This window comes from Malus domestica, chromosome 08 (assembly GCF_042453785.1).
Source record: "Malus domestica chromosome 08, GDT2T_hap1".
In the NCBI taxonomy this organism is placed as follows: Eukaryota; Viridiplantae; Streptophyta; class Magnoliopsida; order Rosales; family Rosaceae; genus Malus; species Malus domestica.
In genome coordinates this window covers 20,700,393-20,721,381 of record NC_091668.1, presented here as the reverse complement: position 1 = coordinate 20,721,381, position 20,989 = coordinate 20,700,393, and the positions used below count along the sequence as shown (strand labels likewise).

At 36.1% G+C, this 20,989-nt stretch overlaps 3 protein-coding genes across 6 annotated transcripts; 1 reads left to right on the top strand and 2 right to left on the bottom strand.

Moving 5' to 3' along the window:
- Nucleotides 1–2,286: 2,286 nt before the first annotated feature.
- Nucleotides 2,287–5,349, bottom strand: LOC103441616 (probable eukaryotic translation initiation factor 5-1). The gene is made up of 2 exons (XM_008380298.4): nt 5,173–5,349; nt 2,287–4,168 (listed from the first exon to the last, which is right to left on the bottom strand). Exon 2 carries the CDS (start codon nt 3,858–3,860, stop codon nt 2,532–2,534), a length of 1,329 nt encoding a protein of 442 aa, XP_008378520.1. The 5' UTR covers nt 3,861–4,168; nt 5,173–5,349; the 3' UTR covers nt 2,287–2,531.
- Nucleotides 5,350–6,907: 1,558 nt separating this feature from the next.
- LOC103441618 (uncharacterized) lies at nt 6,908–10,712 on the bottom strand. The gene is made up of 4 exons (XM_017334041.3): nt 10,680–10,712; nt 9,442–9,709; nt 8,995–9,099; nt 6,908–7,411 (listed from the first exon to the last, which is right to left on the bottom strand). Exons 1-4 carry the CDS (start codon nt 10,710–10,712, stop codon nt 7,197–7,199), a joined length of 621 nt encoding a protein of 206 aa, XP_017189530.2. The 3' UTR covers nt 6,908–7,196.
- Nucleotides 10,713–17,072: 6,360 nt separating this feature from the next.
- On the top strand, nt 17,073–20,846 carry LOC103441619 (beta-1,3-galactosyltransferase 7-like). Of its 4 annotated transcripts, none has more exons than XM_008380301.3 (11): nt 17,073–17,273; nt 17,404–17,500; nt 17,590–17,648; nt 17,783–18,003; nt 18,096–18,159; nt 18,719–18,791; nt 18,884–19,004; nt 19,100–19,187; nt 19,295–19,420; nt 19,875–19,984; nt 20,223–20,846. In XM_008380301.3, exons 1-11 carry the CDS (start codon nt 17,185–17,187, stop codon nt 20,369–20,371), a joined length of 1,197 nt encoding a protein of 398 aa, XP_008378523.1. In that variant the 5' UTR covers nt 17,073–17,184; the 3' UTR covers nt 20,372–20,846. The 4 variants fall into 4 exon arrangements, with proteins under 4 accessions (XP_008378523.1, XP_008378526.1, XP_008378522.1 ...); XM_008380304.3 differs by having other exon boundaries at nt 17,084–17,273; nt 17,792–18,003; XM_008380300.3 differs by having other exon boundaries at nt 17,100–17,273; nt 17,401–17,500.
- The last annotated feature ends 143 nt before the right edge of the window (nt 20,847–20,989 follow it).

The window sequence follows — 20,989 nt, the reverse complement described above, 5'->3', positions numbered from 1 at the left end:
GTGCCAATTTGTTGTATTTGTTTTGTCATCTACAGTCAATGACATAGACATAACTCGTGTAATTGTTGTAATCTTGTACTTTTGGACAAAATTTCCCCAACACAAGAAAAATAAAACATTCCAGAAAAGAAAAAAAAAAGGAAGAAAGCACATTTATTAAACTTTGTTTTGAATATTTGGTGTTAACTTAACTTTTTACTAGTCATCTAGTACTTCAGTCTAATGATATTTATGTTTATTTATAAGTGAGAGATTTAAGTTCGGCTATAACCAAAGGCGAATTTGAACCACATTATTGCTAGTCCATTATGAGGTTAAGGTTACCATCTCTTCTTTAGTATAGATAATATTATTTGTTAAGGAAAAAAAAATCTAAACTTTTTACGTAACTTTATGGAGCCACTGAATTGAAGAAGATAATGGATTAACCTTTGTCTTGTTGTTAACAAGGACTCGAGAGTTTGATAATATTAAAATTTGTGTAAAGATGATTTTGACAATAAGAACTTGTGACGAATGTCAAGAGCTCGTGGAGAGTACTTGCTCTTATAAAGTTGGATTGTAACAGAAGGGTGACATTGGATCAATGATTGCTCTTTTATCCCGTTTTAAAGTTTTTGTTAAAAATGAAACTTGCATTAATGGTAGAAGAGATTTTACATATGCTTATAAGTAGATTGAAATACTCTTTATATTTCAATTAGTCTTATGGTAGACCTCAATTTTATGGATGATAATTCTAATTGTTAAACCCGTAATAGTGGATAACCGCCCGAATGGAACGGTTTGGATATGGATGTTCGAGTATATTTTGGATATGGAAAAAAAACCATGAATATTACTCGATTATGGTTTTGAAAATGATTATAGAGGTCCCCGATTCTTACCTGTATCTGAATCCGACCCAAATAATATATAATATAATAGTATTATATAAATACATATATATATATATGTGTGTGTGTGTGAATTCACTATTCACCTATATGTGTGTGTGTGAATTCATTATTCACCAAATGCATTGCCTTGAGAATACAAAAGTTGTACCTGTTGAGTTGCATTTTCTAGGAAAGTTCAAGAATCATTGAGGATTTAATAGGGCTTATGAGAGATATCAAAGATCAGCCAACATCATCAATGTTTTAAATTCAATGCTTGGTTTTAATGCTCTACAAGGTTCTTTCATTGAATTATTTTATACATCAAATGTTCAAGACGAAATTAATATCTATTAAATTATACTGCGTCAACTGAACGAATATATTTTTTTGTATTGACGAACATGAATATAACCGTTAACAAATAGGGAATTCGTTACTCGGTAGGTATGGTTATGGATAATCCTGGATGGTTAATTTGTAGTTATGAATATAGTTAATTTTTGTGGTTACAAGGATAGATGTATCATTTTTGTCCCAAGCTGAATCGTTGTCATTCCTACTTAATTTCTTCAGTTTTGAAATTGTCACTTAAGCACTCCAATAAACATAACTAGAGTTCACCCAAAAAAAAAAAAACATAATTAGTTGTGCTAAACAGGATCATGTTTTAAATTCAATATATTTCTAAATGAAAAATTGAATGGCATACTCCAATTTATGTTCTATTTCAAAGTAGAAGATTAATTGCATAGAGACATGGCCAATCATTCTTCTTTTCAACTAACGACACAAATTTGACCAAAAAAAACACCGACATAAATTAGAAGTGACATCCACTTTTCCATTCGAATCCATTGAATCTAAATCGCTATCAAATCCAAACTAATCCTAAAGGATTAGGTTACTAGTCAGATGATATAGTTGTATCTGTTCATTGTACATCGTTACATCGTGCGGTCAAGAATTATTTTAAATTTTTTATTTAAAATTAAGCATAAATAGAATCGAACAAAAACTAACCGCACACAATATAAGAACAAACACGATTGACTGAACATAAATAGTATTTGTTCATCGCATATTGTGCGGTCAAAATTTATTTAAAATTTAAAATTTAAAATTAAACAAATAGCACCGAACAAAAACTGAATGAACAAACATAATTGATTGATTCTCTAGATCCTCACAAAGAGAATCAGAAAAGAATACTCATCCAATCATAAACACGAAACAAAGCCATAGATGAAAGCACGAATTACCATGTGTGCTTTGTAACGTCAATACAACATTTCTCTAAACACGATCTCTTCACATAACGTCGCATCATTGACAGCAGCAGTGTACGTGGTTCGAAACCGATTTAAGACAATGAATTCATAACCAAAAAGGGCAACAAGACAAGACATAATTAAGGCAAATGCATAAGAAAACCAATGTCACTGAACACAATAATAGTTGGTAAAACAGACACGACCACCAAATGACATTGCACTCGAAACCGATAAAATCAAAGACAACAACAGCGGAGCCCAGAGGGTGAACACTAACAACAGGAAAGGCCCCAACAGGCCATTATTTCAACACACTCAAAGCATAAGCAAACAAGGAAAAAACAGGACGACAAGTAAATCAACGACAGAGAAATACCCATCACTCTTCCTCCGTTTCAGACTCGGCGCTCTGGAGCCACCCGATGAACGGCTTGGCATTCTTCCAAATCGGGGAGCTCTTGTTCTTCCCAGCTATGCCCCGTTGGTACCACTTCATAATGTATTCCTCCTCCAGAATGTCAACATCGTACAACAGTTTTAGAACAAGAGCCACTTCCTTTGCAGCATCAGGGTTAGACTTCCCACTGAAAGACTCGATAGCTTGCAATAGAACTGTCTGAGATCCCTCCATCCGGGTTGCTGCAGCCAGGTAGTTTTTCTTCTTAGAAACCTCCTTAGAGAACCCCTTTCCCACACCTTCAAAGAGAGCCTCGAGTAGGGCATCCATAACTTCTTGGGGTGTGCCAGAAAGAGTGCCCAAAAAGGATTTAAGCTGAGCTGCAGACGTCCCCTTTTGCAAGGATTGTTTGATCTCATTAACAAGTCTTTCGTGGGTATAACAATCAGCACCGTTCTGATGGCTCTTTGTCTCAGGCTTCTTCACTTCACGATCAGGAGACTGCTTTGGTGACTTTTTCTCTTCAATGGTAGAAAGCATCACCATATCAGCAGTAACAGCACTCAACTGCTCCTGGATTCGCTTCTTAGCAGCCTCGACAGAAGTGTCCGTCTGCCACTGGACATCATCATCCCCATCCTCCTCAGCAGCTTGGTCGTTCTCATCTCCCTGGCTGTGAGCAGGGGAGCGATCCTCATCAGAACCATTGCTTTTCTTCTTGCTTGATGCTCTCGAACCCGAAGTTCCTTTCTTCTTTGCTGCCTCCTTCTTAAGCTTCTTTTGCTCCTCGTCAGCGGCCTCCCCTTCCTTAAGTTGTTCTTTGTCGGCCCTCCTCAAGCCTTTCTTTCCTTTAACCGCCTTCTTCTGTTCTGGAGGATTCTTAAGGATAAAAGTTGTGAGCTTGTCCCTCATATCAACATCAGACACAAACCCACATGCAGCACATTTCAGATTTAGCATCTGCGTCTTGGTTATAATAATTTCGGTTTCTGGGTTCCCGCAACCATAGCACTGCACATATTTCTTGATGAAGTTCTCAAGAAGTCCAGCAAGCTTAGCAGTGTCATGAGCACCATTCACGTGGGAAGTTCCAGTCTTCTCATCAAATTTTGATTGGGCTCCAAGCTCACAGCCAAAATACTTTGTAGTGTAGGAAGCAGGTCTAGCCAAGGCCTTTGCAATATCAACCATGTTAACCACATTAGTCTTGATGCCATTTCCTCTGCCTTCAATCTTAGTGATCATCCTTGGCATCTTATACCTGTAGAAGGCATCATCACGGTTTGAAGCACCGATGTTTTGTAGAGCCATGGTGTGAGAGATGATAGATTATATCAGAAGGGTGTTGCCTCTTGAAACCCGAAATACTCCTTTACCACACGGTTGCATAAATTGGCAACCAAGAAAATGTGCGTGATTCCCCTCTGATAAACCAAGCTGTTTGCATTCAACTTCAACGGAAGCAGCTCTGCACTTTTTTCTAGATGTAGGGCTATATTCACCGAGTAATCCAATTGACGACAAACAGAGAGTGGCCCGTTCAGACATAAAATAAGTTCTAGACGTCACACACTCCACTTTGGCGAATTGCAGATACAGCAGACTGAACTGCCAATTTCCTACAAGCAAATAATATAGCTGTTTAGAACTAGTTTAGAGTAAGATAAAAATATGAAATCAAGAAAACAGATCAAAACAAAATTATTCATACTCCAACTCATCCTTTTCTTCTACCAGCAGCACGAAAAAGAAAAATAGCAGACCTCACAAAAGAATCATTCACCCAGCCAAGTTCCTTGGAACAATTCCAGAACAGTCCCTATAACTATGAGCCTGGCAAGTACTGCATCCCTATAACTATGTCCCAGCAATTATTAGCTTTCCAGCCCCAAAAAGTAAGCGTGGTGATTATATTGTTATGAGATAACCAGATTTGAAAGTAAAACTACACGTTTATGTTCAGCCTATGCTGCTACAACAAAATCGCAATCCAAAAAGCCCAAGCAGATTTCTAATTCCAAATAATCAAGCAAAGTAGTGATCCCAAACAATTCTGGACAAAGTCTACAATATAAACACGTATTTAAACATATTAACCTTTTGTAACTAAGCACTTCAAAAACCATAAATGGCAAGGAATTATGTATCGATTGACACAGCTTTGGCAGCATGTATAAACACGCAATACGACCACCCTATCAAGAGAATCGAACATATTGTAACAACCTAACATAATAAGTTGCTTACATAATATACCAAACATATACATACAAATATACATATATCGTAACAATTCCTGTGAGCTTGAAATTTCAGGTATAGGTCAATAACAATTAAACATATCAAAAAGTGAAAGAAAAGTCCAAATCCAAGCAACACGGAATAAATCAATCATAAATCCTATCCAGATTAAACAAATTAATACAAAAAATAAACCCTAGAATCCAGAGAACTGTACCGATTTCAAATACAAACACAAATCGATCCAGAAACGTAAAAACTTCAGCTCGGATCGAACAACGCAAACTCTCACGCAATCAAAAACAATAATCACAGATACACTAGTTCACGAAATCGAAAATCGAAAATCAAAGAGCACAGAGATTATCGGGAGAGATTATACCTTGGATGGAAAGCGAAGAGAGAAAGAGATGAAAGAAACCTAGAGAGAGAAAGAGAGGGTATGGAGCGATGCCTTCGCGTCTGATGCGTGAGGGAAATGGAGAAAGAAGAGGGAACTTATATGCGGCGTGCGGGGTGCGAGAAGGTACTCGTAGGGCAAACTCACCGCCTTTAATTTATTATTTTTGTAAATTAATTTTTTATTAACTACCAATTTCTCGGTACCAACCCTGTGGTGCCAAGTATAACTAATCGCAAAGATCGTACAGGACTCTTGAATATTGTGAATTGCGTTCGTTTATCGTATATCGTAGTATTTGTTTTTAATTTTAAATTAAAAAATTTTAAAATTTTTTTGACGAATCTCAGAATCCTTACAAAGAGGATCCGGATTCCACAAAGATTTGCACCTGATCTGACCACCAATGGCTGCGGGTCAAAATTTGGGACCTTTAACGAAAAACTCTATATATTGTTCACTTTAACGAAAAACCATATTTTTACACTAAAAAGTTAATTCTGATAGTATTCACTTTACTCTTTATTTTGTCGTTATTGTTAAAACTCAAAATTTTCAAACATTTTTCATTAATTTTTCTTCAAAATATAAGAACAATCAACTCAAAAAACAACGATTGCGTAACCACAATTTTCACGAAAATAAGCAAATGGAAACGGAAATATCAACTTAAGTAATTTTATTTATTTGATTTGATTTGATTTTTACTTATTGCTTCTAATAAAATTATTATGGTGAGTCGTGACAGCAAAATTTGAAATACAATATATATATATGTTTCGACGGTAATTGATAGCCATAATTTATATTACAAACGGTATTTTATAATGGGAAGGGCGATGATTTAAATCGAAGACAGTGGTTTGAATAGTTTTATTTGTTTTAATTTTCTCGTATTTTTCTTTTTCTTCTATATCAAAAGAGCTTGTAGCTTGTTCACCCTTGCACCTCAAGCCTTGAGTTCAATTAAAGGAAATAATTATCAATAGAAACTTACCCCGGCTATATTTCAACTCCATGAAATCATTTTTGAGGATAATTGCCAAAAGAAAATAGAGGGAAATATACAAGTAATAGCTGGAAATAGCTGTTTGTGAGTGTGACCTCAAAATAGTCATCATGCACTACCTACCTACCTACCTAATGTAAACAGCAACCTGTTTTCGCTCCTATGAGCCCTCCTGCAAACAACAAAACAACTGCAAGGACAGGCGCCAAAGAACTAAGATATCTCAAGCAAACAAAAACCATTGTTAGAGTCAATGTGAGCATACAGAACTTGTCCAACACTTGGAAGAAACACCCAATCGAATGGAACACGGTTGATTAATAAGTTCGGTCCATTCAAACTTTTGTTACAAAAACAAGAACTTCTATCTAATGCATGATTGCATGCTCCAACTTTCAAAAAGTAAGAAGACCATGAAAGAGAGAGAGGAGAGTTGATAACTCCTTCTTCGGATTGCCTTTGCCCCAAAACTGAAATGTCTTCGTATCGTTTCTGCATTCAAAAGAATCTCAACTTCGTATCGGTTTGAACTCAAAAACGCAGCGAGTTAAAATTAACACCCAAAAATGGTCAATGTGTGGTCCTCAACTGCGTAGTGCATAATGAGTATTTTTGAATTTTCGTAACAATTACTTTCATTTTTTTTTTTTTTTTTACAAAACATAGATAAAACGCACGTAAAAAGATTATTAGAAAGGAAATGAAAAATACACAAATGGCGGGTCATATAATTTGGTATTCAAAATTCAGGATTTCAATTTATTGTCTACCTAACTGCTCATTGCTCAAAAAAGAGGTGAGACAGCTGAACTATAAGGGAAAATGGAAACTTTTTAACGCTCAAATCTGATTCTTATGTGCATGATCATGTGTTAACATAAAATTTAACAAACAAATGCACCACGTACTTTTTAACAAGAGAAGTAAATGACAAATGGATCCAAGAGAACGTACGGACCGCTCTGTTCTGCGTCTCTTATTGCTGCGTACGTCCATCTCAACCAGATGATGTTTTCTTTTGTTGGAAATTGACAGCCCAAATCGGAACACCCACGCCAATGCTGAAGGCGGCGAGCACTCCAAGGCTCACCTGCAACTTCTGGTTTTTCATCTGGTCCAGGTTATACATGTGTTTGGCATGCATGTAGGCTGGTTCATCGTGGCCGTGTCCACCCATTCTTTTCACTCCAGTTGAGTGGAACCCTCTAGTCCCTGGAAAAAAGCACAATAGCCACTATTTCTACTTAGTACATACAATAAAAAAGATCCAGCACTCAAACTCAAACGAATCAACACCTCAGCCTAAGTTATAAACTTAGAAGACATCCCATCTTTCTCCACTATGGATGGATTGCCAGATGAGATATGCTACAGTGTCACTGTGTAAAATTACTCGATACTTATTTCCAAAGGCTATGCACGAAAACACCAGAAAACAGCAATGACAATGGTGGTCCCAATGGGGTGGTTATTTTAAGTTTTGTTTATAAGCTAGCATTTTAGAATGTAAAGCATGCAGAGATTCATATGCCTTTACACTTCTAACCACCCAACACAAGGTGGCACCATTGTCTTTACCAATAGGTCTATCGGTGCAGGCATAAATATAGAACTAGGAGCCTCTTCTTAAGAGGATCGACACCATATTGGGCCCATATGAACACCATATTGACATCCATACTGACATCCCATATCAACATGATATCAATGATACCAATAATATGGATAACATATTGAGTATCCCGCTCCATGAACAGTGGAACAGGATCCCTCTTATGAAGTTTCTCCTAATGCCCCTCCCATTTAAAAGTAAAAACTGTAAAAAGCTCTGGTTCCCATGTCATGCCAAAAAGTGAGCCGGTACCTAAGAAACTATAAAAATGTCGTACCCAGTGCACAAGGCTCCCACTTTACGCAGGGTCTGGGAGAGGTGAATGTCGGCTAGCCTTACCCCCATTTATGGAGAGGCTGCTCCCAAGTCTCGAACCCAAGACCTACCGCTCATGGGCGAAGGTACCTAAGAAACTATACTCCAGTAAAATGGAAGTGGTTGGTACTGTAGTCCTTGGTGGCAAACATAAATATTTGGGGTAGTTCCCTGAATTTAAACATGAGATAACATGTAAAACCTTGAGGCTACCCCATAATCACTATTGGCCGGGTGAAATTGAGTTTCTCAAAGCAAGAACCCATTTGGAACGGCCAATAGTAATTTACAAAACCTCCTAACCAAGGTGTTATAAAGATATGTATAAGACCTCTCTTTCAAGTAAGAAGAGAAAATGGGATTACCTTCTTACAAGCGAGAAAATAGAGGAATTACTTTTGAGGTTTCTCTATGCCCGCATGGGAACACGAGCGCCATCAGAGGAAGCTCACCCGGTTCTCTAGAAGGCAATGAGGGAAACATGCACAAGGAGAAGCATGAAGGAGGTGAAAGCTCTATAACTATAAGTAGCATGAGGTGAGAAGTGGAGGCAAGGATCAAATAGGTTACAGCCGTGATTTACACCTAATAGGCTATTGAAACATTTGTCATAAGCCCTTACACTTGACAGGAGAAAGAAAGTAAATAACACAGCAATCCAGAGGCATTTCCTAATTTTCATCAAGTTTGAAACGACCGGGCTGAAACCGTTCAATTTTACGCTTATTAGCCACTCAAAAATTGCATCCAGGATTCGGTGTAATTCAGCAATACATATTATCGGTCTATCACATTGCGCACACACCTGTCTATTACATGATATGCAGTGGCATCAAACAAAATAAGAATCAAATGGCATCAAAATAACCTGATTTCGATAGCGCTGCTTCGGAAGCCCTCAACAACTTTGCGCAAGTCCGCATCCCTCCATTCATGCTCACGATTGTAAGAACAAGCTCTTGCCTCTTACCACCTTAACCACCAAACAAAACTCGTTCGAATTATGAAAAAAATTAAAAACAAAAAATTCAACAAACAGATTTCCGAATTAATTAGTCAAATTCTTAAAAACAGAAGATAATCTAATCAGATTTAGTTCGTAACACTAGGCCTAATCAAACAATAAACAACCACGGATCTATATCAATTTCCAACAAAAATATATAAAATCTGAGCCAGAAATGCAATTTTGAGAACCGATCGAGCGTACTCTCACGCGATGAAAAACAACAATTATTGACAATTTAAACTGAAAATTAGCGATTTAATAAATCGATAAGAAAGATAGAAGAATCAAAACGGAAGAAGGACTCACGGAATAATGTAAGAGAGCGAGGGAGAGAGAGAGAGAGAGGAGGTGAAATGTTTACCTGGTAGAAATGGCGAAACCCTGCACGTACTACCAGCAGCTGTGCGTCTAGAGTACTCCAGAATATTGGGGCTGGAGGAGAAGATGCGTTAAGGAAACCCCTCAAAGGCGGGCTTAAAATATTAAGCCCGGTAATAATTTGGGTTGGGCCTGGAATTGGTGAATTTAGAGTGAAGTTGCAAATGGAGTAATTCTTTGTACACTCAGAATTAATCTTCGGACACCCGAGTTAAAAAATTTGGGAGCTTTAATAAAAAGTGATTGGGCTACATTTATTTAAAAAAAAAATTATCATATAACTTTATTTAATGAAAATGGTCTAAACTTTAATGAAAATGGCTTAAATTTTAATAAAAATAACAAAAGTTTAAGACAATAAAAAATAAAATAAAAAGTAAAAAAAAAAAAAACTGATAGAGCGAGTGACCACAACTACAACCACAAAGGTTGTCCTCGATAAAGTGAAAGAGCAACCCTACTAGAAATAGGAAAAGAAAGAGAAGGGATCAAGAAGGAATGCTGCTGACCCCAAGGCCAAAGACTGAGGTTGGCGACGGTAGGTTTTTAATTTAAATTTCCTTCTCCCTAGTAGGCAGTTGAGAGAGAGAGAGGAAAATGTTTAGAAAAAAAAAAGATATTTTTATTAATAAAATAATATTAATTTTTAAAAACTAATTTTTTAATATTAATTGCCTAAGCAACATTTTACGGAGTGGATATGCACTCAAACAATTACTATTCATTAAGACAATAACTACCTGAGCAATTATTGCCTTAGTGGCATGGACTTGCTCTGAGATGGTTCAGCCACAATTCAGTAAGAAGTATGGTCGAAGAAACTATGGCCCTATTACACTACATGTTGTAAGGACGAAATTCTAGAAGCTCGCGCATCACTTTCTTCAACAATTAGAATGATGTTTTATTGGACATTAATGAATCTTCGATCTTGTTGTCTGAAGCCAACGGATCAAGAAATTCGGACCACTCATTTTAAATCATACAACCATTAGCCCATTGTACTGGCCCACCTCACACAAATTAAGGTTCCGATTATCTCTCTCCCTCTCTTGAACCGTTTAGATTTCTCGGTCAATTGGCTTCGAACTGCGAGATTTGGAAAGGATCTGAATTCAACATTACCTTGAAGTGGTTTAGCAAATAGACTTTTTGGATAAATTTACATGTTCAACACCTTTACTATTAGCTTTAGGCATCGTCACAAATGTTTCCGTAAACACGAAAATCCTATGACAAATGAAATAAGAACACGTGTACAAAATAATTGTTTTGTATTAATAAGTTAGGATAACCTCTGTTTATAAAGTTTCCTTTGATTTGATCTCCGAAGATGTGTAGATGTGTGTTGTTGATCCTCGGATCGCAATGGCTTGATCTCAGATGAATGATTGTGGCAAGGATTTGGCTTGTAGCGATGGCAGAACCGACACGGGTAGTAGTGCTTGATGATTCTTCATGGGTTTAATAAAGAACACGAAGATTTTCCTAACCTTCTTGAGTGTTTGAGTGTTTGGGAGTTTGAGTGCTTGAGAGCTTCAAAATTTCAAAGCTTCAGCGTCTGAGTGTGAATGATTTTTCTGGCCCCTTTCTTTGTCTTGGAGCCTCCTATTTACGTACTCTTCAAGTTTTGCCTATGAATAGATTTGGTCTTCATTATGGACTTGATTAATTGACGAAGAACCAGGACTTGATTAATTGACAAAGAACCAGGACTTGATTTGAGGCCTAGTTCGTGATTTGACTTCATCAATTAATATTTGATTTAATTAAATTAAAATCAAATAATTCATTTCCCGTCAAGTGTTGACACGTGTCATTCTTGATAACTTGTCTGACTTTGATGAGTCACATCCATGCACTGTTCTAAAAATCCCCGCTTAGGCACACCCCGATTAATGTCTAGACGTTTGAAAATTAAGAAATAGTGCCTATACCTGCTGAGGTACCCGCCTAGCACGCCCAAACCAGCCTAGACACTCGCCTAGGTCGCAACTCACTTAGACAGAAAATAGATAATTTTCATTTTGCATTTTATTTTTTCAATAAATTGTAAGAGACTTGTTGCATACTTAAATGAACACACATTATATCCTTATTCCCCATGTTTTCATTATGTTCCAATACTTCATAATATATGTCATTTTATTTTGTAGTTTATGATGAAATTTATATATTTTAAGTATAAGCAGACATTTATTTACACGAAATATAATAGATCTACTTAAATCCGCCTAGGTCATAGCCGCCTAGGCCCCCTAGTCGTCTAGGCGTTAAGACCTAGCCCACCGCCTGACTAGCGCCTAACATTTTTTAGAACCTTGCATCCATGTGTACGATTTGTGAGACACATGGTGCATATCATGCATTCCTTGACATGTCGAAACTTTAATGTGTTTGTGAACATTTATTTCACCGAAGTTTCGATGTCTACAATTTTGTCATTTTGTGATACCATTTTCATGCATCCATTGGCAACTTATGACAACATATATACCTAGTTGGATGCGGGAAGTTTACCTTATTCCTATCTTCTGATAGGGTTTGCTAGAAGTGTCTAATAAGCTATTAGCTATAATCCTAACGTGGCATGGTCAAGTTTTTAGCTATCTATAGAAATTTTTATAGCTATCTTGCCGAGGTTAGAGGGTTTGATGTGAGGCAAAAAAAAAAGAGTGAGAGAAAAAGAAAGAAAGAAAGAAAGAAAGAGAGTTTAGGGTTAAATGGTTTGATGTGTGGAGATTGTTATTGGGCTTGTCTTGCCGAGGTTCTAGCTATCGATTGAGGTGTGTGGTTTATTTATTATTTTCAAAACTTCTTATTTTTTGATAAATGAAATCATGAATTATCGTAGGTTTTCTCTATTTACAAATCTCTATTTATTTTTATGTCAAGCATGTTTATTTTGGAAAGTTTCATTTAGAGTTATTATATTTGATAGTCGATTGTTTGGGATTGTTCATGGAACATGATAACTTTAGTATTGCATTATTCTGAGGCATAAATGCAAACTGCACAAGGGTACATTAGGGAAGAAAGGTCACTATTGGTCATGTGATGAATTATATTTGTTGAAAGATATAATGAAGTCGTAAATGGATAATGCGATATGAAATTATGTGATATATGATTTTGTATAAGTACTACATATACTGTGGTTGTTGCTCACCCCTCACCCTTTTATTCTACAAATGAGTTATTTGGCAAGACAGAGACTAGACGAGCTGATTTTGTGTTAGACGAGGAATTAAGGGTTTCATTTTTTTGTAATGTCTTTGGATTATATGTACAAGAAGGATTTTATTTTCACCATTGTTTGAGTACTTTTATTTTTATTTTATTCGCACACCGAGTCCGGATTTATTTTTTCCATTAGCCCCGGATTTGGGACGTTACACCTAATCAATAAGTTGATGAACATGTTTATTAATGCATTTCCCCGTTTTCTTTGGACTTAAATTTAATTTTCATAAATGTCAAACTTTTAGCCTAACAAATGTTGATGTTGGGTCATCCACTCATCTTTTGTCAAGCGGAAAATAATGGAAAAGATGAGTTTGGGTTGCCATGCTTATAGGTGTGACCTTTGAATGGAATAAACAAGTAGACTAACCTCAAAGAAACTTCCTTTTTTAGTCAAACCTATAAAGTTTGATTGTCCGAGTTAAATAGAATTAAGTCGTAATTGGATGTTAGTTGGCTGTTAAACTGACTAATTGTGATAGTTTTAGTCAATTGATGAGAGAGTATATGCCATTTTGTACATGAAAGGTAGTGTTTGTACAAGGTTGAATCTAAGCTTAGATGCCACCTTGAATTGTAAGTCGCTAGGATGTGCACCATCCATACGCATAACTCTGGAAGAATGGAACTTTCACTCTCTAAATTTTCGTTTTCTTTTCTCTACAAGTAACATTAGCTAGGGAGAATTGAACACATACTTTGAGTGTAACAACGAATGCTCGTAAATAATTGAGTCACTCTACTACGTTGATTGTGGCATGCAAGTAAAGAGGAAGACGAGAGAAATGAGAAAGACTTGTTATTTTCTATTGCACTCAATGACTCAATAAGCTATACCATAATATCGGAGAATGACTTACGTAGAATGGCTTCATCGTCACCATGACATCCTGATTGAATAATACAATGTCACATGTAAGTTTCTCTTCACATGATATTGTATTCTTGAATTAAAACGCTCTGTGACGATAGATTAGTTCTATATAAGTTGTTGATCCGCATCCGGAGACCAACAAAGTGTTTTTTTCGTTTAACAAAGATAAAAGACATCCTATAACCACAATGATAGCATATAGAAATCATGAATACAAACATCATTGGCTGTAGAGATGTGAGGAATAGCAAGCCATCGATCTATCCATAGCTGTAAGTTGTTGACATCATATCGCGATGTACAAATTAAAAATAACATGTTAGTTATTTGTAGATGTTGGCAATTTAATTAGCGTGAACTATATGATAAAACTATTAATTAGCATAATGTTGTAGCCAAAAGAGTAATAATCAAGAAAAATGCTGAGGAGACTTTCCCAAAAGTGAGTCTCTTCATGACCGTCATCTTATGTTTTTGGTATAATGATTTATAATGTTGGTACGAGAATTGACATTAAACTATGAGGTGACAGAGTTCATACAAAGTTTTTTCATTGTGCCCAGGACACGAGTATAAATGGTGGAAAGTTTTATTTTTTATTTTTATTTTAAGTTGATAATTTTTAACACATGTATTTCACCACTTGTATAGTGACACATTTTGTACCATCCTGTATTTTCAGATACATTGAAATTTTTTTTTTCCACTTTAAGAGAGTCTTCTTAACCTTTCTCATTAATCAATTGGGGTGGGCAGATGCTTCATAGTTCATACTCATGAATTTTGGCCTAAAAAAAGCGAGTTGTTTCATGCTTTAAAATTTGTGGTGGAAAGTACTCGAAATGTTCTGTCGGGAAGGTTAAATAAAAAATGTTCACTAATAATTGTGCCATTCTCATTGCAATTCCCTTCAACCTCATTTGGAATTATTCCTCAAAATACAAACATGTTGTTAGTGGTTGAGTTATTATTTTTTTAATACAAATGATATTTTATATTAATTAACACTAACAAAAATGTGAGAATGTTTAAATTCGGGATACACTAGTTTGAGTTAAAGATGATTACTATTTACAAACATTTTTTTTTTGTTTTTTAATATTTGATGCCTTGTAAGTGTGTAATTAGTAAGTTTATTTTTGAAAATAAACTCCCTATTTGATCTGATAATTTAATTTAAATACAAAGCAAATCATAGTAAATTGAAAATAAAAGGCAAATGAAAAGATGGTTGAACTTTGTAAGTTTGTTAAGTGTGTTGTTAAAAAACATTTGTATTTTTTAATATAATTTTTTGGTTTTTTTAGATTTTTTACCTTCGAATTAATCCATGCCATTGATTTACTATTATTTTTTTACATCAGATACACTAGATTGTGCAACATGGGGCAACCTTTAATTTTCGATTTTTTTAACATTGGAAATACAACGGTCAATCCAAATCAAAGTACCATTGGATTTCCAACAGTTTGCAAGGGCAAGGCAACCGTCTGAGAGGGCGCTAGTATATGCACGTGGGTGGGCCCCACTGTTGCAATTGGGCAGCTGCAATGGCACAAGCCAAGGCAATTCTTGCAAGGGCAGCTGAAAGAGCACAAGCCCTTGGCTGGTTGCCTCCATTTTTTGCATTGATGGACAATCTTTTTTAGTGCCAGTACTACGGTTTAATTTTTTTTACTTGTAAGTGAGAAGTCTTAAGTTCGATTCTTGCTAAAAGCGAATTTGAACCACATTATTGCTAACTCATTGTGAGACTTAATCTACATTTCCACTAATGTAGATAGTATCATTTGTTCAAATAAATAAAAAAAATGAATGTTTTGAATTTTTGGTATGTAATATGTTTTAGATTGAATCGAACTGCCACCTTAAACCCCGTACCATGAATCATGCCCCCGAACACTAAATGTTGGACCCACACCTTAATTTTCAAATCTAAAACACATACTTAGAACATTAAATCTCCAAATCCAAATTACTTGCACGTTTTTAATTTGTTTAAACGTAATTTTCTAGTGGGGACATGAGTTTAATAGTTAGTTACCAATAAAGTTCAATTCTCTTATAACGAGAGAGGATTCTCGCCAGATTCTTTTTGTGAGAATCTTGGTAATCCTTTAATTCTATTCGTTCATCGTTCATAATACATCGTGAGACCATTTTTTGTCAGATACTGTTTATATTTAATTTTAAATAAAAAAATTACAATGATTTATGACCATACGATGTATAATGAACAGATGTGATTGGAGGATTCCTAGGATCCTCACAAAAAGGATCCGGTGAGAATCCTCCTGGTCTTATAAGAGAGGTCCCCCCCTTTTGATTTTGGACCTATTTTAGAGAGGGTAAAAATACTTGTAGTATTAGCGTTAGACACAATTTTTCTTTCGATCAAGTTGAAATTCTGAATAATTTTCTTTTCTAAGTTAAAACAAAAAAATTATATGCTTTTATTTTATTAATTTATCTTATCAAAGAGATTAATCTGTCGGAATCATGATCTGATGTCATAATACAAGTGATTTTCTTTATGAGTGTACCAGATTGTATTCGCGGTCATGGTCTAAAATATCCATAATATCCCGATATTTTCATCGAAATTTTCGTATTTTTGGACTACCGATATTTCTGATATCATCGATATTTTAGACCTTGCTAAGTCACTCATGTATCTTACCATGAAATGTATAAAATGTAAAATATTGTACTAATTCATTATATATAAATGATTATGGTGTGTTTAAACTTCTTTCATTAATTATTACATATTTTCTACACTCACAATGTTTGCCAACTCGCTATATAATCAACTTAAACCAGTTATATCTATCATGCAATGCATTTCCTTCCAATTTTTTGTGATAAACTAATAGATAATTGACTAAATAAACATCATGTAAAGTTTCAATAAAAATTTCCAAGTTTTTCTTACAATTTCCGTGGTTTTTATTCAATTTTTATCGATATCGATAATATCCCGATATTTCCATCGAAATTCCCGTATTTTTGGACTACCGATATTTCCGATATCATCGATATTTTATACCTTGTTCGTGGTAGACGTAAATTTTTTTCTTATCAAACCCAAATCAGTTTAAGAATCAACGTTGCAGGCCACTGTGGATCTTTTGATGCATCCACTTCAAATCTCTCACGCCTGTATTTTCCAAAGAAGCCAAAAAAACGGTTCGGGTTTCCAAACTGTATGGGAAGTGACGCATCCGAGTTAGAAAAACAAGGGGTATTGATTCTTGACCAGTGGCGTAACTGGCGCGGAGAGACGGCGACTTGAGACGGACGCCATGGCCGAACACGGAGACACATATTCGCATAAATTCGCAAAAAGTCAATGCCAAACATTTTTTTTTATGGCGGTCGTACAAATGGACCCCAACAGGCCTAAAATTCGTAAGAAAATTCAAACCTCTTTCTCTTTCTAAATCCCACCTTTAAATTCTCACCGTCTCTCTCATCTCGCAATCAGCTTCGTCACAACTTCTTCTCTCTCTCTATTTCTACTTTCTTTCTCTCTCTAGATTCAGAGAGAAGAAATGAAGAGCCGAAGCTCCAAGATCTCCGCAACTTGGATTCCCATTTTCTGCATCCCCGCTTTCCTTCTCGGCATGCTCATCACCGGCAGGTAGCGTTTCCAGCTTACCCAAATTTTGGTTTTGTTCAATTGGAATTCTTTCTCTCTCTCTCTCTCTCTCTCTCTCTCTAGGTTTTAGTGCTGAAACAAATTATGGGTTTTGAATTTTTTATGGTAGCAGAATGTGGGCAGCACCTGAAACCAACGGTCAGCTAATTTCGACTCGACGCCAAGAGCAAGAGCTTCAAATCGTCTCGGAAGATTGCGAAACTAAGAAGGTGTTAATTTTAATTAATTTCTCTCTAATTACATACCCTTTTGGTTAAATTTGAGTATTCTTTAAGAGGAAATTTGTTGCTATTTATAGAAGCATGGACAAGATAAGAATGTGATGGACGAAATCTACAGAACCCATGAATCAATTCAGTGAGTGCAAACACTTGAGCTCCTGTTCTGATTTTTTTGTTTTTTTGGATTTGGGATGTTTTGTTTTTGTTGGAATTGTATGAATTTGTACTGGGTACTGAAAATTTGGCTATTTTATTGTGAATTTCGCGGAGGCGTGCCAGATCTCTAGACAAGCAGATGGCGTTGATTCAGATGGAATTGGCGGCAGCTCGGAGTTCGCAGGAGATGGGGAACTCCGGTGGCTCCACCGCCAACTTGCAATTGTCTAAGGCCAATTCAACTAGAAAGAAAGCATTTATTGTTATTGGAATTAACACTGCTTTTAGTAGTAGAAGGAGGCGAGATTCAGTTAGAGAGACTTGGATGCCTCAAGGTACTGCAAGCTTGTAATTCTTCTGTATAAGTGTAAACAAGATCCATGCTTTTATGGCCCTGCTTGCTGAAAGTGTCTGATTTGTTCGGCAGGGGAAAAGCTACTGCAGTTGGAGCGGGAGAAAGGGATAGTTATCCGATTTATGATTGGCCACAGGTATGGAAAAGTTCCATTTAGTCATAGATCAGTAACAAGTTCTGCATCACTTGCCACCCTTACTTTAGTTTTAAGTCAAAAATTAAAGATTGAGACTTGCAGCTTAGTTCACACCTTTTTCTTTTGCTAACCTAAAAACACATACCACGTGCATTAGGATCTCCCAATAGCTCATTTATGGGTTTTTTCTGCATCACCTGCTCCTCTTACTTTAGTTTTTTTTCAGCATTTTAGATATTGAGACTTGCAACTTAGTTTTTCCTTTTCTTTTGCTAATGTTACCTTTACTACTTGCTGTGTGAGCTAGTGGTAGTGTTGGAACTCATAAAATGTCTGACCATTATGTTGCAACTATGACGTGCCATTTTTTTTTCTGAGCGAAAAGAATTAATATGGAGGATAGGAAGGTATACGGGATAAATTATACCTATGAATAGAGGCCATAACCTGTTTTTTTTTCCTTCTAATGCATAGCACACAATGATAGTGGATAGGTTATTGAAATGGTGTTTTTTTCTATCCAAACCTGACTTGAGTGTTTTCTGCCTCGTTTGTACAGTGCAACATCCAACAGCATTTTGGATCGAGCCATTGATTCAGAAGATGCTCAACATAATGATTTCCTCAGGCTGGTAAGAGAGTAGACATAAAGCTTTGTTTATGTGGAACTACTATTAAGACAATTCTGCTAGGAATTCGGTATCATTCTGGTTTTTCACTGTAGGAACACGTTGAAGGCTATCATGAATTGTCTGCCAAAACGAAAATTTTCTTCACTACTGCAGTTGCACAATGGGATGCTGATTTTTATGTCAAGGTGGATGATGATGTACATGTCAATTTAGGTATGCACTGCTGCATCATTGCTTTATCTTCAACTAGAATAAATGTATAAATATTATTACCAAGGATGAGTTTCTTACAAATCTTACTTGCATAGGTATGCTAGGTACTACTCTTGCCCGTCACCATTCAAAACCAAGAGTCTACATTGGGTGTATGAAATCTGGACCTGTTCTTGCCCAAAAGTAATTGTCCTGATGCATTTATGACAATGAGAGAAAATGATACTCTTCAATTTGCATGTGCCTTCAAGGAGGAGAGATTGATCTTTTTATATTTCTTTACTCTCTAGGAATGTGAAGTACCATGAACCGGAGTATTGGAAGTTTGGAGAGGAGGGAAACAAGTACTTCCGGCATGCAACTGGACAGATTTATGCAATTTCAAGGGATCTTGCTACATACGTCTCCATTAATCAGTAAGAATATATCAGATCATCTTTTCTATTTCTCCAAATAGAAGTAATTGCGGTACTACATTGAACATCTTGTTCTAGATGTTGAAACTTGACATATTTGTGTTGGATATTAGAAATGCATTGAATGGTCAAAGACATTGCAAACATCTTTGATCCTAGCTTTGGTAATACGAAAGAAAAAAAAAAGAAGTCTGGGTTTTTCTTTGACCTTTCAAAATGTTGTGTTGTCCATTATATGAAATTTGTAAAAAATATGAGAAAATGATACCTCTGATATGGATCTAAATCAAGGTAATGGCCTGAAAGCAGTGGTGTTCCCAACGAGATTAATTCATGGGTTCATACTTAATAAAGTCTGCAAGTGTTGAAAGTGGTAAACATGGTTTGAAAATTTTTGTGTATTACTTTCTGCAAGACATGATAGAGTTCTGTGACATCCTGTCGTTTATTGCAGGCCCATATTGCATAAGTATGCCAATGAAGATGTGTCACTTGGTTCGTGGTTTATTGGTCTTGAAGTCGAACACATTGATGAACGCAATATGTGCTGTGGGACTCCACCAGGTACTGTTTTTTGAAAAATTATGTAATTGGTGAATGTCGTGCATCCAAATCTAAAGAGAAAAGGCAAAGAAATGTAGTGTGGCATTAGTAATGGCATCGGTGCATGTTTCGCTACCCAATAGACGACATAAGTCAAAGTCGATCCCACACAACAGATTTATCAGTCTGTTTACAATGTATAAATTTGATAAACTTGTCCGTTGCTGGGGTATTTATAATTTATATGAATCGTCTGCAGATTGTGAGTGGAAGGCACAGGCAGGTAATGTGTGTATTGCATCATTTGATTGGAGCTGCAGCGGTATCTGCAAGTCGGTGGAAAGGATTAAATCTGTTCATGAAAAGTGTGGTGAAGGGGATGCAGCTGTTTGGAGTTCGTTATTCTAAAACCGGTTCACGTTGTAGGGTCTTTCTTGTGTATATTTTTTTCAAATTGTGATTCACATCAACTTCAGCTGACAGTCTTCTTGAGAGTATAGGAGATAGCATAGTACATGGATCTGATACACATGATGTCCAAGGCACTGATTTCTTCAACTTTTTTCGAAAACCTGAGAGCTAATGAGGTTGGTGCTTAAGTTATGTGGAAGCTGTTCAGTCCAAGTGTTTGGCGATTTCATCGATGTGAATCTGAAAATACCGTTTGTGTTCGAAGATAATTCCAATTGTCACTGCCGTGGGAGGGTACAATATAGTATCTATACAAATTGACAGCTCTTGTGATATAGATTTATGTAGGACCGAAATGTTTTCTGATGCGGGAGTCAGTTGTAGACCCAGTAGCAGGAGTAACGTTTTGAATTGATGTTATTGTATCATTCCAAGTGTAATGCAAAACAGAAAATACATTGCTTTAGCCAAAGTTTTCGTGTTATGCGAGGAGACCGTAGTAAGAATTCTCGTTTTAAGTGAAGTTTTAATGGAGTTGACGTAAATGACCATAACTGCACGTTTTGATGAATTAAGGGATCAATGGTTATGAATTTTTAGTTGAAGAACCATTAC